This window comes from Drosophila albomicans, chromosome 2R, assembly GCF_009650485.2.
Source record: "Drosophila albomicans strain 15112-1751.03 chromosome 2R, ASM965048v2, whole genome shotgun sequence".
Taxonomy (NCBI): Eukaryota; Metazoa; Arthropoda; class Insecta; order Diptera; family Drosophilidae; genus Drosophila; species Drosophila albomicans.
This window is the reverse complement of record NC_047631.2, coordinates 18,738,233-18,765,193: the sequence shown is the minus strand read 5'-3', so window position 1 is coordinate 18,765,193 and position 26,961 is coordinate 18,738,233. Positions and strand designations below refer to the sequence as shown.

Below are 26,961 nucleotides of genomic sequence, written 5' to 3'. Positions count from 1 at the left end.
AGGAAAAAATGAAAAAATGGACACTTGAATTGCTTAGAAAGCGTGCCGGGTAGTGTCTTAATTTTCCGCAGGATGTGCGCTATGTCAAAAGCAACATTTGATAAATGGTTCATGGGCGTGCAACGAGCACAGCCAACATAGATAGATCGAGTGTGCGTGTGTGCGAAAGGGCTTGTGTGTGTGTCTGTGCATGTGCATATGTTACGCTCGAATATTTATGGGAAATTTATGAAAAATGCACAAAATATTCGCTACTTCGGGCAGTTCACTCGACTGCTGTCGGAACTGCTGCTCACACAGTATATTTTTTTTACATTTTCAGACACATATTTGTAATACTTACTATACACATAGCCGATGTATGCATATGGTATCTGACTTAGCTCACATCCTTACTGGCCTTAGGAGCGAAATAGCATACAAGAGTAATGCTCTAGCAAAGTGCCAGTCATAACTATAATTACAATAAATTTGTAAGCAAATGCTTAAAGTTTACGGCTGTCATGTAAAAGATTTTCTTTAAAACTTTTCGCCAACTTTCTCAGCACGACACAATTTGTAATTAAGCTTGAATATCTTCTTTCCGAATTCGAACCTTTTTTTGGCTCAAATAAATCATGAAATTAGGTATCTTGTTAGCTGTTGGCAAACTTTGGCTTTAATTATAATTTATGTTGCTTGGCATAAAGTCTAACCCACAAAATTGTAACCGAAAATCGAATGAAATTAAATTATAATTTGTAAAATGCTTCATTGAATTTCTATGGCGAGATGCGAATTCAAAGCTAATACGATTATATTCTGCGTAAGTCGATTGGATCGACTGTCAATACGGAGACATTTCAATTAATTATGCATTATGGCGGCCACATTGAAAATTCAATTAAAATATGCACAAGATTAAACGGAGCAAAGCAGATTGATTATTGCGTGTCGCATTTATTCATTTGGATTTTTGAAAATGCTCATGCAACATCTGCTCAATCAATACTAATTGAGAATTGTCAATCAATATTTGATACTTCTCATAATTTTCGAAAATTACTTTTGCCACACACTTTTGCGTGCCTGTTGGCATTTGGCTAAGAAAGTTTTGTTTCGCAAAAGTTTGGGTGCGTTTACAACTTAATGAAATGGCAACAATTCGAAAAGACACTCCCCAAATTATATACAGATACTTTGCTATATATATATATATATGCTATATAGTATGCTGTCTAAATGACAATTGAGCTAATTGCATTAGTTTGGCAGCACGTGCCCTTCACACAGCCTCAAGGCTTCGATGGCTCCTTTCTTTCGCTGTCGTAATAATGAAACAACTTGAGAGTGGAGTCCAAGTGAAAACTTTTTCCAGATTTTTACGAAAATTTCAACGAAATAAATTAAGCACTTCGTGAGATATTTATCTTAATTTTCGGCCTGTCCAAAGAAAGAGCCAACGAAAGAACGAATAGCATAACACCCAAAGAGTTAAGTTACGGAGTAATAAACGCAGCAACAAAAGTTCGTAGCCAAAACCAAAAAGGCTTTTTTCGGGCTTTGCTTTTTCGCCCCTTTTTTTGTTGTTGCTTGTTGTTGGTTGTTGTTTGTGCGATGGCAGTATAAATAAATAAACCGATTTTTACACAACATTCTGCCAGAGGGCTGTCAAGGGACCAAAGCGGATGCCATCGCAAACGCGATTCCAAATGCTTTTAAGTGGGCACCTGAACACAGAAATCAACAAAATGGAGGGGCAACAACTGCGAATTGGACAGTAAATAAAACGGAAGGACAAAGCGAGTAAAATCATAAATAAAAATAAAATCAAATATAAAAGGAAAGTCACACTTCATTTCAATCACGAATTGTCTGTTATGTGCAACTCTCAATGACAATAAAACAAGAAGCAAAAAAAAAATAATATAAAACCTTCACATGCAGCGAAATTCACTGATAATTCAGAAACAGACAAAAGCACAATGATGTGATTTCAATTATAATCGTATTTACAGTTCACAGACAGACAATGTGAATTTAAATAAAAATATATTTTCATATATTTTACAAGATCTATTAAAAAGTGAATCACAACATGAATGACAATATTTCAATATTTTTTGCAATAAAAATACATTTTTGTATGTCAAGAGTCATAGTATAAGAATGGCTGACTTTGAAATACTCTTTGTTGATTTTTATTTAAATCATTCTTTGTTCCTTCTTCCTCCTTTCATAACAAGTTTCTTAAATAGCTCAAATAAAAAGTTTCTTCAATTTATATTTTTTATTTATTGTTATGTACATATTTCATACCCCCTTGAGGCATTGCCATGAGCATAGGGTATGAAAAGGATACCAGTCCAGGCGCTAGACATTCACGTCATCAAAAAGCAGCCGGGCCCAAATGGCCCAGTTAAGTGGCGACATATTTACCCTACACACACACCCACACACATACAAATACACAGAGACCAACGTCCGCAAATAAACCAATAGAAAGAACCAAAAGCAAAAAAAAGGGTTACACAGGACGGCCACTTGACGGGTCTCTTTGACTAACTCAGACATTTATATGCCCGAGTGGTGCATGCTAAGAATAATCTCTTATGACAAAGGCTGTAAAAAAAATAAAAATAAAACAATAAATAAAATTCAACCATAAATAGCTGCCAATATATGCCAATAAAGTTGAGCCACATTTTTTGTCTACGAAATTTCTGTTCTATTCTGTCTATTTTTATACCCGCTACCGAAAGAGTAGAAGGGTATTATAACATTCTGTCTGCAGGAAATATTTGTAAGAGGCATAAGAATTTATCTCAGACCCCATAATGTTTATAAATTCTTGATCAGCGTCAACAACCAAGACGATAAAGTCAGTTTGTCTGCCTGTCTGTCCGTCCGTCTGTATGAATACCTAGATCTTAGAGACTATAAGAGATAGAGATATTATTTTTTCGACAGAACTTTTAATATTGGCATACAGATCAAATTTTTGCCAAGTTGAATAACAAACGTTACTTTAAAGATACAATCAGTGCACATAATAAAAACGACAGTTTCTATGAATTAAATGTGGTCAGATGAACATTGTAAAAGTTATTTAGAAATTCTTTGTTATGGAAAAGAAACATACTTTCTACAGGTCTTAGTTGCTTTGGCTGACAATCTGGTATACTTTGTTCTCTGTGGTATATTTTGAATGCGGTATTATACCAATATACCAAATATAGCATTTTGTATATTTCAGTATTTTGCGGTATATTATTTCGGAATATTCTTTATACCCGCTAACCATAGGGTAGCTGCTTTGGCCGACAATCTGGTATATTATGCCGTCTATGGTATATTTTGAATATGGTACTATATCGATATAACAAATATATCATTTGGTATATTTTGAAAAAAATATCGCAATATTTAACTTTTATTCCAAATGGGTAGCGGGTATCTCACAGCCGAGCAGACTCGACTGTAACTTTCATACTTGTTTATAAACTGTTTTGCTTTTATTAAAAATGAGTAACAGGTATCTCACAGTCGAGCACACTCGACTGTAGATTTCTTCCTTGTTATACCCTGTCATTAACGTTTATAAATTGTTGATCAGGAAATGTCAAACAACATATTTTATCAATGGTTAATGCCAAGCACGTCTAACAAATGAACCAAATGAATTTGTCTGAAATTAACTACTTGAACAGAAAATAAGTGTGAAGATTCTTAAATCAAATTAAATGGCTGCCTTTAAAAGCATCGGCAGCGAGTGTGTGAAAGTTTTCCAGCTTGCTTGCTTGATTTTCATTTATGTATTTATGTGCATACTTAATGAATTTAATGTTTTATTAATGTAAATACATTATTGCCGTCTTTGCTGTTGCTGTTTCCGTTGCTGTTCGCTCTGCTGCTGCATGTGTCAAGCTTTTAAGTGACAAATAATTAACAACACTTGTGTCAACAGTCTGAGCGAGAGAGCGGAAGAGCCCGAAGAAGCAGCCTTAAGGACTTGCGAAAACTGAAAGGACTACATCAGTGTAGAAGCCTCCTCCTCCTCCTTCTGGCAGCCGTGAGCCATAATCTGTTTAATGTAATTTGCAATTTATATAAAGCTATTGAAGTTTTATTGAACGCCAGAGGGAAAAACGCGCAGAGAGACAGAGAGAGAGTGAGTGCGGAAAGAGTATCTGCCGCCTGTGGCAACTTCCGTCACTTCATGCCGCGGAAATAATTTGATGGCAGTGCACTTGCCACATATCGTACTCGCACTCGTATCACATCGCATCGTGTGTGGCTGCAGGATGTGGGCGGTTCTCATCGATTTCTCGATCTTGTATTTATTCATACAATTTGCAATCCTGTGCAATCTGTACATAAAGCAGCACACGCAGTCAATGCAGCAATCCAAGCTGAAGCATAATATATGTACTTGCGATGAATATGAGCACCCAACCATGCACACACACACACACACTCACACACACTCCTGTGTAGCAAAATAGTTGCCAACGCATCCTGTTGCACATATGAAACGTAGTCTCATATTTTGAGCAGTAATCGGGATTATATTGCAAGTCACGTAATCTGCTTTTTATGTGCGCCACTTTGCCCCTTCCCGTCAATGCAACTAAGCACTTACTTACCCACCACCCTCCCTCTTCCACTCCTTGAGAGTACTGGTTACCTGTGCATTGGGGCAAAACCTGAGGCCAGAGTTGTGATTCCACTTCGACATTTATTTAATCAGACGGAACACAATTTGTTGCTGTCAATAAATAGAAAATCTATTTGACTTGCGTTTTTCATTTATACACATAAAAAATACTATGCAAATTGACTATTTAAAGTGAATGACAGTGTTTTGTTTTTTTGTGTGTGTCGAGTGCATTTAATATACTACGTCAATTTATGCTCATTGTTCATTTCGTTTGCACAAATAATATTATATCAACTGGTCTGGCAGTTGGTTGAGTATATAATTTGTGCTACTGCTGCTGCATTCAATAATAACAATTGCACACTGTTCTTGCTCCAGCTTGCAAATTGCATATTGACAATTCATGCCACCAATATCGAGAAGAGGAATGGCAAAGGCAGCAGAACAATCATGATTGACACGCCACATTCGTAAAAAAAAAACCCAACAACAACAGCAACAACATCCAGCCAATGAAATGCAATGCAAAAGAAAAAATGAACAACAAGAAAAAATAAATAAAATTAAAGTTTTAAATAAATATTCATGTTATGCTGACCCGTATTATTGCTGGCATCCAGACCGAAAAAATTGTGTTTGCACCGTTACAACGCCCCTCAACGCAGCCACGCCTCCTCCGCTCAGTAACTGCCTGCTCTTGGGAACGTGGTAATTGAATTAACTCGGCCAAAAAACACACACAGAGCAAATGTAAAGTCCGAAGAGTCAAAAAATGGTTTATAAATTAAGGTTTTAAATTCCAGCACACACTAACGCTTATTCAAACAAATGGCCAAAAAGTTCAACGCAATTTTGTTGTTGTGCTACAAAATACTCTTTTACAACATATTCGCAAATAAAAGAGAAAATATAAAACTTTAAATTAAATTAGATGTACTCCAATACACGTTACTAACGAAAAGCAAATAGGCTAACTTTACTTTCATTCAATTATTTAAATACAAATGTATTCATTGAATTGCAAATAGGTTTTCAAACAAATTTAAGAAACAAAAGAAAGGATATTGTTTTTTTGTTATTATAGAACACTTTATTTAATAAACATGTACATTTCAAAAGTAAACTTGACTGCAAATTTGAATTAATATAAAAAATAAAGAGCGTAAGCCAATTTTAACTTTTCTATTTGAAAGAGAAAAAATGTAAGAAATACTATATATTATATAGAAAAGGTATTTATATAAAACCATATAATACTCATGTGTTATAATATAATCAAATTTATTTAAATTGTAAACAAAATAAAATTGTAAATTAGGAAATAACTAAACAAATTTTAAATTTAGCTTTAGCTACTTCTAAAGAGTATTGACAATAGGCGCAAATCCTTTAAAACAAAACAGCAGGCATTCTTGTTTTTTTTTGCTTTTATTGGACTAAGAGAGTTTTTATGGAGGGTCGTAGGTGGAATGGATGACTGATAAGCAAAAGGGTCGCAATTAGTAGAAGTCCATTCTGGCTGTTAACATTGAGCTCTTTCGGTATTGAAGCACGTTCTGAATCCGCTATTAAGTTACCAGGGGAGATCAAGGCCACCAAGGAGCAAGGAGTAAAGGACTGCAAAGGCCAACGCATAGCATAGTTTTGTGCTGTGTTGGATTTAGCAACCAGGCTTCGACATTTTCCCATTCGATACGCATGGAAATCAAACTACAATTAGAAACAGACTCCCTGTCGCTATCGTCGTTGTTGGCCCAGTTGTTGGTGGCAACCTCTTGGGGCTATTAAAGAACAGGCTCAAACCCGACACGCACACACATAGAGAGCGAAGGGGAACTGAGACGTGTGTCGTCTATTTCTTTTAATGCTTATGCAGCACTATAAGTTGATCCATCGACCATCGTGGGAGAGCGGCTAGAAATTCTTTTGTTTGTTTGTGCGGCTTGCAGGAGGGGCAGAACGTATCAAATTATCTATTTATGTTCAGGACTAAGCAATGTATTTGCAGCTTAACTAACAGCAGGATAAACAGCCAGAGGCTCAATCAAACTGCCATGAATGGCTGGCGGCAGTCTTTTGTCGATTTGTTGAATGTTTGATACGCAAGTTTACCAAATTTATATAAAATACTTGAATGCTCATCGCATACTATACATATCGCATCGTATCGCAAACAGGCATAAGCCAGACCCTCTTTGTGTTTTGGCCTTTTTGTGATTTATTTAGTTAAGCTGTCCCAAAGCCAAGCAATGCACAAAATCCAGCACACAAATTATGGGCGCTAGAGTGTAAGACTACGACGACGACGACGACGACGAGGCTGCCTTTTAGCTTGACCATTGGCTATGCAGCCACGCAGCTAATCAACTCCAGCCAAACTATACTACGGATATATTTGTATCTTTTTTTGTGTGTGTGTGTGTGTAAATTCCCACATCCGGCGTTGAACACTTCAAACTTCATTTGGCACGGACGGAGATGGCACGCCATGTATCACAGCTGTCCGTTTAGTCGAGTATTGAATGAGACGCACGAGCGAGCAGACCAGACGACATATATATACTATATATATATATATATGTATGTATAAGTATATAGTCAGAGATACTATGCCTAGGTGACAGCCGCTTGACACATGCGGGTCAACGAGCAAACCTTTGCCAAAGTGTCTTACAAAATAAGAAATATGCACAGCAGTATTTATGAGAATGTGAATGTGCGTGTGTAAAAGTTACTCGACCATTTATACGGCAGGACACACAACGACAACAACAACAATGCGAGCGGATGAAGGGCCATGAGTCGCATTTAATTTTACGGCAAATGAGTTAATTAGTTGATTTAGTTGCCGCTTTTTCAGCAACCGCAACATCCATTAATCATTAAACGAACAACCGAACAGTAAGCGTCCTGCTGAGGAATGATCATCCATTTGCAATGCCTATAAATTGCACGACATTATTTACATGCAAACACACGCACACACATGCGACGGGGGAGTATTGTAAGCTGATTGCGGCTTTTATGGTTGCCACGCCCACTTGCACCTGTTCTCTCCCTGCCTCTCTAGTCATCGCTGTGTTGTCGCTCATTAAAATTCACATTCAAACATTTTGCAAATACATATTAACAAACCTTTTACGCGTCTCCTTTAATCGCACGGATTTTGTGGCCACACGCAACTGTGTCCTTCCCCAGGGAACGTCGCAAGGTGGCAAGAATGCCAGCTGTGTGGGTGCTTTGATAAAGTTTTAAGGACGCGACGCCAAAGATGCTGTGTCGCATAAATCGAGCGGAAACGAACGAAACACTAAGCGACGTATAGCGAGTAACGAGTACCGAGTGCCGCATACCAAGTACCGAGTACCGAGTGCCGTCAAGTGGGCCGCATTTACATTGACCATGGCCCTGAGCTAGTCACCAACCTTGGCTAACTGACTAACTAGATAACTAACTGGACTGACTGACTGACTAGCTGGCTATGTGGATTACATAACGATAACGATGCTACGGCCAGACAAATGTCTCGAAATGAGTTCACAAAAACACACATACTTGATAGTGTCCTCAACAACTTGGCGCAATGCCGCAATCCTGTTCTATTGAGCCTTGTGGGCGTTTCAGTTGATTGGGCGTGGCATATATTCTACATATTTAAGCCGCTTTAAGTGACTGCAGTAAGTTAAGCAATTTGTAATTTGTAATTTTTGGCCACGCCGCCTGGTCATTGCTTTGATTACCGAAGCGCAAAGTTCAAGACTTGGCAGAGTTTAGGGACTCGTCGGGACTCGGGGCTCTGGAATCAAGATGAGGCGAAACAATTGGAGAACAAAGTTTTGCTGTTGGCGCCTTTGTTGATGCGACAAAAGTTTCATTTGGTCGCCTGGTGTAGTTTACACTAGCTAACCGCTGTCGTCAACGAAAATTTTTAACTTCATTTAGAACTCATTAAAAACTTTTGCATAATTGCATAAATTTGCAAAGTCAATGAAAAACTCGAGCTAAACAACACTATGCACGCCGACGAGGATTGTTACAGTTCGTAAGTACTTACGTTCAATAAGAAGTAAAAAGAACCTAAGGAAATGCGTGCATATCAAAATTATACTTTGAGAACAATTATTGCAATAAAATTGCTAATCAAAGTATTTAATATGGAGAAACAGATTCTTACGAGTTGTAACGCATACGGAGCAGCCAATTTACATAAAAGCAAAGCAAATTTATATAAAAAAAATTGTATTTACTTTATCATAACAAAATGCAATCTCGCATCTGTTTCATATGCAAACAAATATGGTATATATTCTACATACATAGTTGTGTGTATACATAATACATATTACACATATGCAATCAGGAAAGCGAACAAGTTCGTCAGCAGCAGAGAAAGCTCTGTTAACAGCGACAGGTCCACGAGCTTTTGCATTACAGCAAAGCTCCAAGCCAGCTGCAACAAGCTGAAAGCTTTTTTTAAAGTATGTGAACGTTGAATAACTCATTACTAGATCAACAGTTTTTAAATAGAAAAAGATCAAAATTTGAAATTAAATCTTATTAAAATCTTGTTTAATTTTATCAAATTATAGCACAGCTCTTAACATTTAACATGTAAAGCAAATTGATACTTAAAACAGAAGATTAAGACAGAATAAACATAATTGGGTTACTTGACTTTACGCGAACCCTTCGGTTTAACAACCCTGATGGGCGTTGAGACATCGGTTGGCGCCGAGTCCGTGAACTCAGAGTCTCCCTCTTCCATGGGGACAGGCTGTGCATTTTTAGCCGCCACAACCAGCTTCACTTTTTTGGACGCCACCTTCTTTTTTGGCACTTGCTGAGCCAGGGTGCCAATCGACTTGCGAACTGCCTTTGACTTGGCTTTCGATTTTGTTTCCGAGACGCTTTCCATTTTCTCTTTCGACGCGCTGGCTTTTCCCTTAGCAGTTTTCTTTGGCTTTTCTGAATCTTCGACGTCCTCCTTGGCGGACGACGCTGCGGCAGCTGCTGCTTTATCTTTTTTGGCTTTTTTGCTGGGCTGTAAAAAATTCAATTAATATTTAAATAAATCGTTGATATATTAAAAGATTATTGGTATATATATTTATAACTGTTTAGCTTAGAATTAAATTCTGAGGTACACAATGACAAGCTAAATGATTTCTTTATTAAGTTGTAGCTACAAACCTCGTTAGTTTTGCGTTCAGAAGCCTTCATACCAGATTTCTCCTTTGTCGTTTTTGCTTTTGCGGAGCTCTTTGCTTTTGCCGCTGCCGAATCTTTCTTTCCTTTCATTTCCTTCAGCTTCTCCTTTTCCTTCGCTTTAGCTTTCTTCAGCTTCATTTTCTCCAAAGCTTTTGACTTATTTTTCGATGCAGCCGAAAGCTTAAATGAACGCTTCACTTGCTCTAATTCTCCTCTAATCACGGCAGCTTTCAGGTTCTTAAGCACAAGCTTGGATAAGCGCGACTCTTCGGTGCCCTGGAAGCCATTGGACTTCATATACTTGACAATGGCATAAACTGAGGAACCACTGCGACTGGGCATCGCTTCGATAGCCGCAAAGGCTAACGAGAGGATGGAGTTATACTTCATCTTCTTAGTTGTGGCTTTTTCCACCATCGGCATATTACTGTCTGCATCGGGCGGAGGTGTGGGAAAGGGATGCGCAGCGTCTGCGGCAACTTCTTCCTCTTCGCCAGAAGACTGCGAACTGCCCTCTTCCATATCCTCATCCTCCTGCTCTTCCTCTTGGGACTCATGCTCCGAATCGGATGCAGAATTATTGGGATCGGATTTTATCATAATGGATTCACAAAACTAGACGAAACACTTTACAAAACTGTACAGACTTTGAGACGTTCAATCGACAACTAAACAGAACTGGAAGTGGAAAGCAATCTAGCGATGCAGTTCAACAGTTATTTTTAGTTCAAACGGTATGCACAGCTAGTAATGGGAGTTCCAATCTGGAACTACCAGGGTTCCAGTAAATGCCATTATCAACTGTTCGCTGTTAAGAATGAACCAATTACAGCTGTTTCCAATTATGCATTTAACATGTGATATTTTTGTTTTATTAATTGATAATTGTTTGTAAAATTTAATTTACACATACATTTAATGAAATTTTACTTCGCTGCATTTTTTTTTTTATAATGTTTATTTAAATATATGTGTGTTGAACAATTATTGGTTGTGTTGATGTTTTCTTTTATCTGCTAAAATGATTTGGCAACAACAATTACCAATTGTTGCGGCGATTTTTCTCTTTACAGATTTCCCCTCACTGACAACGAACAAACAAAATATCTCTGCATATTTTCAACTTTTAAATAACATTCTATTTACTTTAAGACAATAGACAAACAAATAATCAATAATAATTTTATATGTACTCGTAATTTTTAAATAGATACATTTTGTTTTTGTCGCATTTAAAGCAGTTTTTTTTTTGCACTATTCATATTTCATTGTTTTAGTATCATTCTCATTTTATTTGTTTATTTTTAGTTAAATTGCTGTACAATTTGTTCACATAGTTCGGTGCAGGGAACACACAACAATTGGGGACATAGATGGGTGAGAAAGGGGACGACATATACTGAGGAGGGGGAGGGGAACAGAAAAAGAGAACGTCTTTAATACTTGTGCGAACTGATTTAACGTCTAAGATTGAACAAATATGTATGAAAAGAAAAGAACGAAAGAGCGGACCAAGCAAAAGTAACGCAAACAAATAATTGAATATTTAATTTGGGGGTTTGGAATGCTACGATTCTGTATGCGAAAAAGAAACATATATGTGTACAATCGAAAACGCGAAATATTAATCAATACAATTCAATTCAAAGAACACACACACACTTAAAACCTAGCAAAAATTATTGTGAACTTTAACAAATGATCGACGGTTCGGTTCGGCAACAGAAATTAATTGAAAGGATCATGTTTATGTGTTTGTTTTTGTTTTGTGTGCTGAGAACAATTAGTTAAATTTATGTACATTTTAGCATAGTTGATTATTTGTGATTACTAAAAAAACACACACATTAAAATAGTTTCCACTCAATTGATGATACGATAATATTTAACTAGTTATTGTTTAGGCTGCGCTTCGGCTCTTTTTTAAGTATACACAAAAATCTTTTAAGTATTCAAATCAAATCAAAAATTGTAACTTGTAAACGCAGATATTATTAATATCTTTCTTTTTTTGTGTGGGTATGTATTGTAGTTTACGTGTATATATATATATTCATGTATATATGTATATATATATCTCGTTGTGTATACACAACGGATTATTGCAGAAGAAGGAGCGTCGCACGTTGCGCTGCCAGCTTAAATTATGAATGAAACAAAATTTTGGACATAAATCAAAAACAAAACAATTTTAAACAGAATCTAATGGCGCGAGTCCCTAGGGTAGAATTCAGCCAAAATGGAAGCTGGGATACGCTTAAGCATCTCCTTGGGGAAGATACGCAGCAATTGCCAGCCAATGTCCAAGGATTCGAAGACAGTGCGGTTCTCGTAGTTGCCCTGTGTGTGTAGAAATTACATGTTAATATCTCGAAAATTGCCTAAGATTGAATTGAACTTACCTGAGAGATGAAGTTCTTCTCGAACTTGGTCAAGAACTCCAAGTACAGCAAATCATCGGGCGTAAGAGCCTCCTCACCGACCACAGCCTTCATGGCCTGCACATCCTTACCGATGGCATAGCAAGCGTACAGCTGGTTGGACACATCAGAGTGATCCTTGCGGGTCATGCCCTCACCAATGGCAGACTTCATAAGACGAGACAGCGATGGCAACACGTTGACTGGGGGATAGATCTGTCTGTTGTGCAGCTGACGATCAACGTAGATCTGGCCCTCAGTAATATAACCAGTCAAATCGGGAATTGGATGGGTAATATCATCGTTAGGCATAGTCAGAATTGGAATCTGAGTGATGGAACCGTTGCGACCCTCGACACGACCAGCACGCTCGTAAATGGTGGCCAAATCGGTGTACATGTAACCGGGGAAACCACGACGGCCGGGCACTTCCTCACGGGCAGCGGACACCTCACGCAAAGCCTCAGCATAAGAAGACATGTCAGTGAGGATGACGAGCACGTGCTTCTCGCACTGGTAGGCCAAGAATTCGGCAGCGGTCAAAGCCAGACGTGGTGTAATGATACGCTCAATGGTTGGATCGTTAGCCAAGTTCAAGAACAGGCACACGTTCTCCATGGAACCGTTCTCCTCGAAATCTTGCTTGAAGAAACGCGCAGTTTCCATGTTCACACCCATAGCAGCGAACACAATGGCGAAGTTATCGGTGTGATCGTCCAACACCGACTTGCCTGGCAACTTGACCAGACCGGCTTGACGACAGATCTGGGCGGCAATTTCATTGTGTGGCAGACCAGCAGCCGAGAAGATGGGAATCTTTTGGCCACGGGCAATCGAGTTCATCACATCGATAGCCGAGATACCAGTCTGGATCATTTCCTCGGGATAGATACGAGACCAGGGATTGATGGGTTGACCCTGGATGTCCAAGAAATCCTCAGCCAAAATTGGGGGACCCTTGTCGATGGGCTTGCCGGATCCGTTGAACACACGGCCCAACATATCCTCGGATACAGGTGTACGCAGAATATCGCCGGTGAACTCGCAGAGCGTGTTTTTCGCATCGATGCCCGAGGTGCCCTCGAACACCTGGACAACGGCCTTGGAGCCGCTCACCTCGAGCACTTGACCAGAACGGACGGTTCCATCGGCCAAACGCAGCTGGACGATCTCAGCGAACTTGGGGAACTTGACCTCATCGAGGATGACCAGAGGGCCGTTCACACCCGAAACCGTCTTGTAGGCTAATCACATAAAAAAATAATTAAATAAATACATTTTTTAAAATTTAATATTATTTTAGGTTACAAGCGTTGCTCACATGAAAGCAAACACCAAAGCAAAGACAAGTGGTTGCCAATAAGAATCTGATAAGAAAATAAACGTCAGAAAAAATTGTAGCGAGAGAAGTCAACTCAACGAAGTCAGCTGACTGACGAACGAAACGTAGTAAAGCACAGTTAGTTGGATAAAACAACTCGTGCTCTGCTGCTTGCACAGTGAGTGTTAGAAACGAGCGAAAGATAACGAACGACAGTGTAAAATGCACTGCAAATTGACTGTTACATAAAAAAGAATGCTACTGGTTGCATCTATTAAAATGATATGCATTACTCACTATTAATTTTTAAATATTAATTATTGCATGCTTGAATTTTATTCTAAATGAAAAAGTAAAATAAAAACATTTAGAAGAGAGCAGCTCTCCCTTTTTGCAAGTTTTGCTTTACACCATCTTTTCAAGTCAGGTGCTCTTGGGTTGTGCGCTTTGAATAGCAACACAGCAAACAGCTGAGCTCAGCGATCAAGTCATGTGACAGTGAAAATTTTCAATAGCCTACGAATTAACGGGTCTAATTGGAACGAACATTGGTCTTATTGAGCACAATTTATGTGTTTTATGGAATGTTTATGCTTGAGTTGTGGGGGTGTTGAAACGTTGGCAAAACGAAAAGGAAAAAACACTATATTGATTTTTTGTTTCGTGTTCTGCTTTCGCATACGATTCGTATAAACTGTCATGGCGGCCAATTGCCCTTGCTTTCAGTGGGCCACAAAATACTAATTTTCAAATGCACTTTTTCACATTACACATAATAATTAATTGCTATTGAGGTACTCACTTAAGCGTGGCTGCGAGATAAAATCCCGAGAAACGGCAAGGACATGTTCCCGTTGGGCTTGTTGGGCGTTCATTTTGCGGAATGAATTTTCTTTCTATACGCGCTTTTGCCTCTACCTAGAAAATTGCACAGCAAATTTCGAGCTGCAACAGAAATAGTTTTGTTTTTTTTTTATATTAGATTGTTTAATTTTGTTTTCCAAATTATGATTTATTTGCTATGTTAAATTAGCTGTAGTTTGAACATACAATTTTTCCGTTTCAAATAATACTGAGCGACACACACGCAAAATTTTGGCCTGCGACGTCGTTGCGAGTACGAAGAAAAATCACTTTGATACGGCACCAGTAGTGTAAAATTTGTTGTGACGTCACGTGCCATCACATGACTTTGCGTGTGACCATATTTCTACTATATTTTCACCCTTGCGGCGGAGCCCTGGTAGTTTACGATAAGCAACCCTGTAAATAAAATACAGCACAATAAGTGAGACCGTTAACGGAAATTTTGGAAAATAGATTTTGATAATATATAAAGCTGAAAACAAAAAAGAAAATTATAAAGCGATTTTAAGAATTTTAATTTTGTGGTTAATAGTTTTATAGCCTCTTTCCATTTCTTTGGTTTTTTCACGTTCAGGCCGAATGTTACGTTCGCCCCATGTAAAAACCCATAAGAAAAAAAAGTCGGTTTTTCTACGTTCGCGAGCTACGTAGAAATTTTTTGGATAATTATGCGATATTTTGAATATGACAACGAAAAAGAGCTCACCACTAACAAAACAGCTGACATTAAAGTGCGCCAAGGTATGAAAATAGAAAAATTAAAATTTTATTTTGCTTTTTAAAGCAAATTTTGTATATTTTAGATGAGCCAAAAAACTCGAAAGCCGTCAATATCGTGGAGTGGCATCCACGAGGCTATGTTGTTCGAGTTATGGGAGGAGAAATGTAGTGTCTTTTTTGGCCAATCCACGAAGGCGCTCCACAAGGATGCCAATATTAATTTGAAAATTATCTTTAAAAAAAAATTAACTGTTTCCAGAATATCGTTGCTTAAAAGTAAATGTATTCATGTAAATATTACATTGCTGCCAGTAATTCTATTTACATACATAGGCCCAAACTGATGGCGATTTCTTTACTATTGGCAATGACCTATACTTCCTCCACTTCGTTAAAATCCTCATCAAAATCTTGCAATTTAAGAAAATTTTCTATTTTAGAATTACGAATTGTTCGCCAACTCGTGTTTACATTTGAACAGCTGACATTTCAGAGCGGCCATATTGAGAATTTTACCGTTGCCCATATTTCTCGGTTCGTGCAGATGGAAACCCCGAAACGGGACTTTAAAAAACGTAGAAAAACTGAGTGAGGTGGAAAGAGGCTATTATATAAAAATAATATGATCGATATAACACTGTATATCGATATAGCTCATTTGGACAATCAATGACAGGTAGTGCTTCCTTGAAAAAATTAATTTACTTAACAAAAAAAAAAATGAAAATTATGCACAATGCTTCATTTTCATGAAAACCACACATAATAATAAATTTTTGTGAATACTCAAACAAATTTATTTGTCCACAAAAACAATCGAGTTTTACCGTAATAAATCGATATTTAAGCAAATGTAAATACATCGATGCATCGATAGTGCCATCGATGTTTCTCCACATCTCATTAAGCGTAGAAAGTGTATTTTTTTGGTTCAATTAATTAAATTATAATAGTTAACAATCGGTTAAACGACTTAGCACGGCAATAAATACGGCCAACTTGCGATTAAAACTGACACCGGCCATAGTTATTTGGATTTCACAAAAAAAAACTGATCTAAACAATACCGCTAGCAAAGGCAAAGGAAAAAACGCAAGAAGAAAAACAGAACTGCAGCACAGCACAGCACACAAAGAGATAGCGCAGGCAGAGAGACGACAACGACGACGTCGACGTCGATAGCAGCGAAACAACAACACAAAAAACTCGTTTCTCGTGTGTGTCTTTTTATTTGATTTAGTTTGCAACCAAAGCGGACGCTGCGGCATTTCGTGGCAGGCAGCGGCAGTTTATAAAAGGGGCGTGTCACAGCAGCGTGCAGCAGCACTAGCAACAACAACAGTAGCACTAGCATTATGATGGTTGAGTCCGACGGTACCGCCGACGCCACCCGCCGTCTCAATGTGAAGAAACAAACGCTCGACGATGCGTACGCAGTGCCCGCTAATTTCCTTGAGATCGACGTGGTTAATCCGCTGACCACAATGGCAGCAGGCAAAAAGCGCTATACGGACTACGAAGTGCGCATGAGGGTAAGTGGAACCAAGAGGGGATAAAGTGGGGACGCAACACACAGACACATTTGCAGCTGTGCCAAAAAAAGAAAACAAAAGTCGATGTAAAGCGTTGATTATTCATTCCTGTGTGATATACGCCTATAAAGCACAATGATAATTATTAGTCATTATTTTCGTTGTATATTGTATTGTGCTGGATTTTCGTACAGCATTAACCTTATATTATTGAGTCATGCGCTGATATGGAAACATGATATGCGGGTCACAACAACAAGAGACACGCGACACTCGAGTGACAATGAAAACTTTAACTAAATTAGCATATATTATAACTTCTATTTTAATTCCAATCTCTAGACCAATTTGCCGGTGTTCAAGGTGAAGGAGTCGAGTGTGCGACGACGTTACAGCGACTTTGAATGGCTACGAAACGAACTGGAACGCGATAGCAAGGTAAGTCTTGAGAGGATTGCCGATATAATAGTCTAATCTAATAAAACGTCTTCTATAGATTGTGGTGCCGCCTTTGCCAGGCAAGGCATGGAAGCGACAAATGCCCTTCCGGGGCGATGAGGGATTGTTCGACGAGAACTTCATTGAGGAGCGGCGAAAGGGACTGGAGGCGTTTATCAATAAGATAGCCGGACATCCGCTGGCGCAAAACGAGCGTTGTTTGCACATGTTCCTGCAGGAGAACGTCATCGATAAGAACTATGTGCCCGGCAAGATTCGCAACACATAAGACGCCGACGACGAAGCAACCGCAATAGCAAATGCAACCATAGCAATGCAATGAAGCAAAAAGCAAAACTCGAACGAACAAAACTCAAAAAGAAAAACAGCAACAGAAATAGAAACAGAGGTTACGAAATTCATTAGGCAAAATCAATGCGTGTGTATGTGTGTGCTTAGCAAGTTACAAAAATAATTACAAAAAAGAAAAAAAACAAGTAATAGATGTTAAATTTAAAATGGCAACTGCTTTCTTTCGGCCAGGAAGTGGCTCAGTTAATGTTGAGCGGCTCTGAAGAAGTATTGGGAATTTTTATTGCTAAATTCAATTGTTTATATGCAAAATGGTATACATACAATACAATATACATACATATACATATATATATTATTATATACAATATACATATTTACCTAATAGTGTACATAATACATAAACAAATCTCACACATATGGGATTTTATTGTCGTCTCATCATTATATAAGTGTCCCCCATGGCCAATATAGCGAATGAAGTTCATCATATATAGTTATTTATTGGCCCTTTTTTTGGAGGCAAATCGCTCAGCAAATGGAAATGAAATTTTCTCGAATCCTAAGAGCACACACCCTTCTTTCCTCCCTTTCCTATCCATCTTTTAGTCGTTGTATAAAAATTGAATTATTATTGAGTTTCAAAAGTTTGCAACAACAAAGAGTTACCCTCCATCTCCATGGTATATAGTGTATGAAAAACATTAACAAAAACAGTTGCAACTGTTTTTTGCAAAATTACTGAATATTTTTGAATCATTTTAGTGAACAATATGTGTATTGTACTTCGAATCAAACCTAAAAAATAATTCCAATAATAATACATGTATTTTACTAAATTGTCGATAGTGTTTTTTTTTTTGTTGTTGTGGGGTATCTTTAACTATGTATTTTAGAATATTTGCATTGACAAACGCTTCATATTCGGGAATCTTTTAAACAGGTAGGAACAGAGGTCATACAATTCTATTTGATCAAAACGTAAACTACATCGAAACAACATATATATTTTATATAAAAAATTAAAAAAATAAGTCAATGAAAAAAATAGACTCATGTTTCGTAAAGTGGATAGGTAAGTGTACAGTTTACAAGATCTATTTAATGGGGTCATAATACATTTAAAAGTTCATCAATTATTTCACAATAATTTGAAATTCGGTTAACGAAAAGCAGTGTTGAACAACATTACCTTGCTAACGTTGAGAATTACGATCGACAATACCGCACCCATTCTTAGTATGAGTGCGCGCGCGAGTTCGTGCGTGATTTTGTATTTCGCGCGCTCATTTGTGTGCGCAGGGCTGCAAAACGATTGCTGCCGTTGCGTGAGCGAGACAAAGCTAGTGCCGGTTAACATATGTGTATATGTGCGTAGTGTTGTCATGTGTACATTTTATTTTGTTTTTTTATTTTTGGCATGGACACGGCGGATTCTCCGACAAAAACGCAACCCAGCGATGATGAAAATTACAATTTGCTCTGCCAAGCACACGAACAGTTCAACAAGTAAGCGCTGCACACAGTATTCTAAAAATAACAGCCACAGCCATGTGCGTTTCTTACTGGACTAACTCTATTGCATGTCTGTTCTCCCCTCAACCCGCGCTCGCACATACAGTGCTGAGTATGACCGCTGTTTGGAGCTCCTACAGCAGCTGGAGACGAAGGGTGAGAGTAGCGGCTTGATACTGCGCCACAATCGCGCCGTTGTCAACTACTACAAAGGCGGCGCCATCCAACACCTTGCGCTGCTCCGCGAGCTCGAGCAGCTGTCGGATGGCAAGGCGGTGGGACTGACGCTAAAGCATGTGGGTAGCGCCATCACAGTAGCCAGATACAACAAAGCGGTCATCTATTACCATCGCCACATGTATGGCACGGCACTGGAACGTCTGGCGCCGCTTGTGACACGCCTGGAGGCGCTGGAGAAGCATATGGCGGCGTTGGTTGCCACGTTGCAGCTGCAGCTGCTGCTTGCAACCAATCAGCTGAATCGTGCCGAGGCCTTTCTCGACTATCTGCAGTATAAGCTCAATCTGGTCGCAAGTGCACCCACTCCAAATCCCGCTGGCAATCCCAATCCCAGCGAGGAGGCAGCTGCAATTGCAGCGGCAACGGTGGCAGCTGCTGCTGCTTCTTCTGAAGGAACGCCAGCGCTGGAGACAACTGTGGCACGTGTGGCAGGAAAAAGTGATTGTACTTTGCAGCTGTTACAACTGCTCACGCTGGTGCTAAATCGTAAACCCGTCGTTATTCCCGAGGATGGCTCGCCACATTTTGCAGCACTGAAGGCGCAAAAGTACTACATCATGAAGGACTTTCAGATGGCCGGCAAGCAGCTGACGCGGATCAACAACGAGTGCAATCTAGCGGGGTAAGTTCAGCTCAAATTTCCTTACAATGAATCCCAATTGATTGCGGTTTCTCTTGCAGCACTATGACGCCGGAGCTGAACGCGGTCATAGCCAACAATATGGGTGTGATTCAATTGCGAGTGCGTCACTATGCGATTGCCGTGAAATTCTTTCAAAGGGCACTGCAATACGATCAGGAGCTTGCGGGCAATTTGCGCCAGTCATCGTTGCAAACGATGAGCGCAGCGCGAAGTTGCGAGATTTTGTACAATATGGGTATTTCCAATCTGCATCTGCGCCGTTCCAAGGATGCGTTCCAATGCTTTATTCTGCCCCTCAAGCAGTATCAGAGCAATCCGCGTCTCTGGTTTCGCATGGCCGAAGCTTGCATCATGGAGGACGAATCGGTAAGCAAAGTGTTTAAAGTTCTCTCAATAACCACTTAAATGCGAATTTTTCAGAAATTGCGCGGCGACGAACGTCAAACCTTCGAGAGTGCTATGAACTCGTCCATATCCAAGCCATATGCGTAAGTATATTTGTATCTCAAGCTTACATTTGCTTACAGTTGTCTTCTCATTTATAGCGCCCAATCAACTGCGGTGCCGGAGCCAACGCTGCAATTTGCAACGCTATGTTTGCGCAATGCTTTATCCTTGGCCCGTCAATATAAAGCCACTTTCCATATGGCTGCCTCAACAGACGAAGTGCTGGATGCAAAGGACGCGGCGGCGGCGTCGGTACAGCAACAGCTGTGGAGTCAGCAGCAGGACAATAATTTTTGCAACCCATCGAAACCGATTAGTCTAGAATCGCTTGAGAATATGCTGGCTGCCATCTATGCGGCGCACAGCTTTGTCTCCCTGCGCCTTGGTGACTATATTACCGCCTTGGAAATGGCGAAACAGCTGCTCCAGAGTGAGCGACTCTCTGACGCCCACAAGTATGTGCTAGCCAACAACTATGCTAATGCCTTTTAACTTATTAATTGCATTTGTAGATTGCTGGGCAACATGTATGCGGGCGAGGCGCTCATCATGATGGACAAGGCCCCGGAGGCCAGGGAGTATCTGGAGCCGAACTTTATGAGCTCGCTGAATGCTCTGGATTTGGAGACACGTGATTGGCAACTGAAGTCGTTGGAGGCTGCCCAGAATGTGGTACGATACAATTTAGCCGTTGCATTGACTTTGCAAAATGATTTCCAGGCAGCTAAAAATCTGTTGGCCAGCTTAAGCCATCCAATTGTGAGCAACAAGGCGCAGATTTTGCATCGCTACGTCGAGATCAAAATGAATGCAGCCAGTAGTGCACTCAATTAGACAACAAATTGTGTAAATATCTTAGACGGAATGAAAACTGAAAACAAAAAACAACACACGCATTGTAAATATAGATAAACCACTGACAGACATCAACTAACAAGGACCCCTCACTTGTTTCTCGCATTTGCCCAAAAGTTTCCTTTAGCTGTCCGTTCAACTTGGAGTTGTAAGTATCGATCTGTTTATAGTTTTGATATCATACCTAATACTTAACTACAATTTTTATGTTTGCGGTCTATCAATGAAAAGATATCTTAATGTAGGGTTTGATCCCCAGATTTTAAGTTTTTTTCCCAAGAAAGAAGGATTTAAATACTTTAATTTTAGAGAACTTCACTCTCTGGTGGTTAAGTAAAATTGTCTGCGGATTTAATAATGATGTTTATTAACAATTGTTGTAAATGTGAAAAGTTTTTATAGATTAGTTTTAAAACGATATATGTTCCCATTTTTCATACCAACAGGAAATGTAACAGGCATCCAGGTCTGTCTGTCTATCTTTAGGATTGCAACTTGTTATGTTTGGATTTTGACCACGCCTCCCTCCGCACTAGCAAATCGAAATCAAACCCACAAATTCTGAGCAAAAATGTTTGTTATAAACACTGATAACGATAATATGAACGATTTCTGAAATTTTGTTTATGATCGGATGAAAAATTTGAAAATTATTGAACAAACAATTAAATGTTCTGTGAACAACAAAATCAATCATGCTTTTAATATTGCATTTATTTTTTAATGGGTTAAAGAGTATTTCATCGTCGACTACTATCGACTGTAGCTTTTTTAGTTATTGCAATTTTTATCACTGAAAAGGCTTCTATTACAGGGACCACAGTAAGTAACTGGATAGTGAATAATATTTTGTAATAAATAAATCATTTTAACAATTGCAACGATAGCACTATTAAATTTTGTTGTATTTAAATTACAACTTCAACTTAATTCTTACAAAAATATTTCAGAATCTTTGATAACAAAACTCTTATGTTGTTAAAGAAATTTCAAACGAACTTTAACATAACAACTATTAACACAAGAGTTGCTATTAAATATTGCTTAAATGAAATTATAACTTTAAAAACTCTCCATGACTTTCTTTCATTGCAAATTAGCTTCACAGCTTAAAAACTGAATAAAAATCATAGTTATTATAAGTTATTAAATTTAATTATTGAACGTTCAACATGAAACTATAAATTAAATATTTATTAATCAGTACGCGAGTCGCAAAGTTGATAAATTTGAACAGCATCAACAGTGGACTCATTATGACATATACGGACTTAATATAACTAAGTTTTTGGCACTAGTAGAAGTTGTGATTCTAGCTCCCTGGCAGTAAAGTTCCTCCAATCTTATAATTCCCCTCCCCGCACTCGATCAGCGACGTCGCCGCTGCTCGAAGCGATTCATGGAGACAACGATGTTGTCAAAGATGTACTCCCGGACGCCCAAGCCGCAGATGAAGTCAAAGTGATTCCAACGCTTCCATGGCACCTTGTAGACGGCCTCCACATTGCGCAGCCGTGTCACCAGCTTCCAAATATCCGCCGGTGCCACAATATAATCGTTCTCCGCAAAGAATATCGTCACCGGCGTGCTCACGTTCTCCAGCGCATATTCCGGCGGCTCCAGTTGCTGATAGTGCAGCCAATTGCGCTCCGGTCCGTAATCGTATTGTCGAAACTTGGTGGACACATAGCCCTGGAAGTAGTGCATCAGTTGCTTCACAGAACCGCCAGCCGGAAAATTGGCCATCAAATCGGGCAGCAAGGTTTTGTTCAAGAATCGCGTATCATAACCCACGGCGGGCCAAAGACGGGTGATGCAGACCAAAGGCTTCTCGTGATCCAGGCACGTCATCGAGAGAAACTTCTTGAAGAACTTATTCGTGGAGAACATCTCAATGCCCTCGAGCATCTTGGACACATAGTTGCGAGTGCCCAACACGGGTCCAATGATCTTGGCCAGCCCGCTATGCGTATTACTCACATACGCCACCGGGGCCAAGAGAGTTGCCGTCTTGAAGACCGCATTGTACTGTGGCAGCATCGAGTTGAGCACCAGGAAGACGGTCCCACCCTGCGAGATGCCCACGAAATGCATGCGAGCCACTCCGCTGGTCCGCAGCACATAATCTATCTGGGCTGGCATATCGTAGACGCTCATCTCGTGCCAACTAAAGTTCCAGAACTCACGTTCGGTGGTGTTGAGCCACAGATTGTGGCGGCAATAGATGTTGCCACGATTGTTGCCCAGCCACACATCGTAGCCAGCACGCCACAGCAGATAGGCTAACGAATCCTCTCTTCCATTGAGCAGCCAGCTGTGAAAATAATTGCATAAGTGGCAAGTTCAAAGTTCGAGAGTGGCGCGCTGGCAAACTTACACATCCGATGAGGCATAGAGGCCGGAGAGCAGGAAGACAACAGGTCGTCGCAACACGGAGTGCAGTGTGCCATTCTCATTGAGTTGCACCTGGGGAATGCGATGCAATTGCAGCACATAGCCATCCTTGGTGATCACCGTGTGTCGCTCCACATTGTAGCCATCGTGTTGTATGCGACGCACCTGCAACCAAAAGGAAGTGGCGCTCAGTTTGGCAAACACAAACACAGAGAGACGGAGAGAGAGAGAGAGATAATCACACATGTCAGACACGCTTGGCACATTTTTATGGTTTGTGACATTTGGAGGCCAAAGCGACGCGTGCGTTGTGACATTCAGGTAATTAGGAATTCCAAACACATACACTTTGGGCCACCCCCAATTTCAATATTGGAGGAGGAACTGCACCTACCGCATCTGTTATAATAATTTCGCGCGATTGTCGTATAGTTGCCAACACCTGGCGCAGCAGCAATGCCAGCATGACGAAATCCAGGCCCAGACGCAGCGATCTCATGCTAACTGATATTCAGGATTGGCGGCGATTACATGAAAGCTGACCTGGCCGGGGATGCGATGCGAGGCGATGCGATCGGATCCGATGGGATTAAGTAACCGCAAATGTAACCGTTAAAGCTGAACCGGTTCAGTCACTGGCAGCTTTCGTAGATCGATCGTATCGAAAATGAAAGCTGCGAGGATCGCGAGTCGTGAAATGGAAAGAAGAAAGTGCCGCCGTCGGAGCTTTCAAAAGTAGCAGAAACCCAAAAGTAGCAGTAAACAAAAACCGAGGCGAGGCGCGATATACGATGTTCACATGAATGGGGATATTGAATGAAAATTGCAATCAAAAGTGCCGTCGTTATGTTCGATCGTCGTTGTCGTTTTAGTGATCGTCGTCGTGGGGCAAGCCAAGCGCTGCTAACGTTCGATTCGAATGTGCTTTATCGACTGTGCACGCGTTTGCCGCTTTGGGTCGCAACAAGCGCAAAAGCGTCGACACTCGCGTCGCAGGGCTTGTTACTCACGGCGACGACGACGTCGCAGTCAGAGCCAAAAGAGCAGCTCAGCCACTGAGCAGCCAGCCAGCCAAGTTAGTTAGCCAGCCAAAACTCTTGGCTAGCTAGCCACCTGCATGGCGTGTGCCTTACTCGTCGTTTACCTCTGCGCCCAACACAACAAAATTGCGGCTGCTGTGGCTGTGGCTGTGGCTGCGACAGCGCATCCGGACGCTCTGCTCCAAGCTCCCAAAAACTGAGCGTCGACTTTTTCTACACTGCGCCTAATACTTGTAGCCAATTGGTCTGCCCCTCACCTGTTCACCTCCTCGCCTGCTCGCCTGCTCATCCCAGGCAGTCGCTTCTACTACCAAACCAATGACTTGGCAAAATGCCATAGCAATTTTTTAATTATAACAAAACTCAGCTGAAAGAGAGCCCTAGCTCAAAAAGTGTCAACCCAACAACTGCTACAGTGTTCAAAAGAAAGTGCTATTCAATTTCTATAGCTAATTGACATCGACACTGCAAACAAATAATACAAATTTCAAATATTATTATAGAAAGGGTAAAATCTTTAATAAATTCAAGTAACTTCTTATTGTCCATTAATCATACTCATTTGATGAACTTAATTAGATGAATGAAAAAACGCTATATATTTTTGTAACACTATCCTCAACCTTGCTGCTTTTCAATGTTAAATCTAATTAAACAAAATGCAATTTAATTTAATTGCAGCGTTTTGGCCTTTGTTGAATTATTGCAAGTTTTTAGATGCACACATGTAATTTGGCAGTAATTGTAATGCATGATTTATGGAGTAATTATTTGGTTTATTTTGGTGTTGCAAGTTTTTGGAATAAAATACATTTTAAACAAATAAATTTACTAGGTTACGATTGATTAGAATAGTGAAAAGAAGAATAATGAAAGAATGATTTTTTATAATTTCTTTTTAATTTATTCAATACTGAAATTGATATTATGTCAATCTTCAAAAATAGCAAATATTGTTCCTTGTATTTATATGCCATTTAATGTTTTTTCATTTTCGTTTTTTCATTGTGATGCATTTATTCTTTTTAAAACATTTGAATTATATGCATTTAAGATATAATTAGTTCGGAATGTATAAGTAATCAATTCTTCGCCATTCTCTATATCATAAAAATCTTGGTAGTGATAAAACCGAATGATGAATGAATAAATGAAATTAATTTCTTCATAATAATATAGAATTAAATTAATTGCCTTTTTCATGCAGTCATTTTATTTATTCATTTCTTTTACTAATTTAACTTAAGCAATTTCTTTATTTTTATGTAAAGAAATTGGTTTTACTGAAATCGTGACATTTTTTGAGAATTAAAAATACAGTTGGCTAAAAAATATGAATTGATTTTCTTTATAACAATATACAATTACTTTCACACATTTCTTTTGTTTATTTTAAAAGCAATTAAAAGATATTAATTTAAGAAAAACTTATTTTCTTTATAAGGAAGTGTAAGTAATTGATATTGTGTTGTTTTCAGAGTAATAAAAATATCACTGGCACTTAAAATATTAATTTATTTTCTTCATAACAATAAACAATTAAGTTTAAAATTAAACAATACTGTGTGTGTAAGCGAGGTGCACTCTATGGGAACGACAATGGTAATTTAGTTGATATTAATTCCATTCATACGTAACTTGGCATACTTTGATTGCATGCAAGAATTTGGCTGAGTGTATTCATTATTTTTTGGGGAGCTACTTACACATTTTTGGCTCGCCTTCGACGTCGTCGCCGTCGTCGTCGTGGTCGGCGTCGTTTTCGTTGTCGTTGTCGTTTCGCTGAATTGCAATAACCTGTTGCCTAATGTGAGTGCTGTGAGTGTGCGGTGTGAATGCGGTGTGAGTGCTCGCAGTGGCAGAGTTCCAGAGCGCTGCAAAGTGACGTCGCGAGGCGAAGCTTCGGCAATTGTCTCGCTTGCTTATTTATTTAGGATCTTTAGTCTGTGCCCAAGTTTGTGTGCTCACCACCGAGTGTGAGTGTGTGAGTGTGTGTATCTAAACACTCGAAAACAATTGACTCCACCGCCAGCAACAACACCCACGTGCTAGCAGCGTCTCTCGCGTTTGCAGATAGTTTTGTAGTTGAGATGCCGGTGAGGAGGAGGAGGAGCTGAGTTCAGCTTTCATTGTTTGTCTATATGGCTTTTTAATAACGCGTCAACAAGTTGGCAAGGGGTTGTAAAATGCTATGCACACACACACACACACACTCATACACCGTATAGAAACGAGTGTGCAAACATTCGGACAACAAGTCCCAACTCAATTTCGTCAATGGGTCCGGTCAAAAAGTAGCCGACCCGTTGGCCCACTCTCGCCTATTGACCCGTCGACGTTCGTTCGTTCGTTCGTTTTGTTTTTGCCCAG

The 26,961-nt window shown here is 39.5% G+C and overlaps 5 protein-coding genes across 8 annotated transcripts; 2 read left to right on the top strand and 3 right to left on the bottom strand.

Moving 5' to 3' along the window:
- Positions 1-9,179: 9,179 nt before the first annotated feature.
- Positions 9,180-10,531, bottom strand: LOC117576567 (histone H1.0-A). Its single transcript, XM_034261406.2, has 2 exons — positions 9,830-10,531; positions 9,180-9,680 (listed from the first exon to the last, which is right to left on the bottom strand). Exons 1-2 carry the CDS (start codon positions 10,445-10,447, stop codon positions 9,306-9,308), a joined length of 993 nt encoding a protein of 330 aa, XP_034117297.2. The 5' UTR covers positions 10,448-10,531; the 3' UTR covers positions 9,180-9,305.
- Positions 10,532-11,104: 573 nt separating this feature from the next.
- On the bottom strand, positions 11,105-14,786 carry LOC117576565 (V-type proton ATPase subunit B). The gene is made up of 4 exons (XM_034261405.2): positions 14,639-14,786; positions 14,391-14,533; positions 12,250-13,511; positions 11,105-12,187 (listed from the first exon to the last, which is right to left on the bottom strand). Exons 2-4 carry the CDS (start codon positions 14,461-14,463, stop codon positions 12,050-12,052), a joined length of 1,473 nt encoding a protein of 490 aa, XP_034117296.1. The 5' UTR covers positions 14,464-14,533; positions 14,639-14,786; the 3' UTR covers positions 11,105-12,049.
- A 1,309-nt stretch (positions 14,787-16,095) lies between these two features.
- On the top strand, positions 16,096-17,871 carry LOC117576568 (sorting nexin-12). The gene is made up of 3 exons (XM_034261407.2): positions 16,096-16,707; positions 17,050-17,145; positions 17,204-17,871. The coding sequence occupies exons 1-3, from the start codon at positions 16,531-16,533 to the stop codon at positions 17,432-17,434; spliced, it is 504 nt and encodes a 167-aa protein (XP_034117298.1). The 5' UTR covers positions 16,096-16,530; the 3' UTR covers positions 17,435-17,871.
- Positions 17,872-18,414: 543 nt separating this feature from the next.
- On the top strand, positions 18,415-21,834 carry LOC117576564 (CCR4-NOT transcription complex subunit 10). 4 transcript variants are annotated; one of them, XM_034261404.2, is made up of 7 exons: positions 18,415-18,532; positions 18,916-18,966; positions 19,079-19,834; positions 19,894-20,221; positions 20,276-20,343; positions 20,401-20,757; positions 20,815-21,535. In XM_034261404.2, exons 1-7 carry the CDS (start codon positions 18,513-18,515, stop codon positions 21,134-21,136), a joined length of 1,902 nt encoding a protein of 633 aa, XP_034117295.1. In that variant the 5' UTR covers positions 18,415-18,512; the 3' UTR covers positions 21,137-21,535. The 4 variants fall into 4 exon arrangements, 2 of the variants coding, with proteins under 2 accessions (XP_034117295.1, XP_034117294.1); XR_007955460.1 differs by lacking the exon at positions 18,415-18,532 and adding an exon at positions 21,604-21,834 and having other exon boundaries at positions 18,814-18,966; positions 20,815-21,305; XR_007955458.1 differs by lacking the exon at positions 18,415-18,532 and having other exon boundaries at positions 18,814-18,966; positions 20,815-21,305; positions 21,389-21,535.
- Positions 21,835-22,289: 455 nt separating this feature from the next.
- LOC117574688 (lipase 3) lies at positions 22,290-24,471 on the bottom strand. The gene is made up of 3 exons (XM_034258593.2): positions 23,946-24,471; positions 23,535-23,716; positions 22,290-23,471 (listed from the first exon to the last, which is right to left on the bottom strand). Exons 1-3 carry the CDS (start codon positions 24,048-24,050, stop codon positions 22,526-22,528), a joined length of 1,233 nt encoding a protein of 410 aa, XP_034114484.1. The 5' UTR covers positions 24,051-24,471; the 3' UTR covers positions 22,290-22,525.
- Between the last annotated feature and the right edge of the window lie 2,490 nt (positions 24,472-26,961).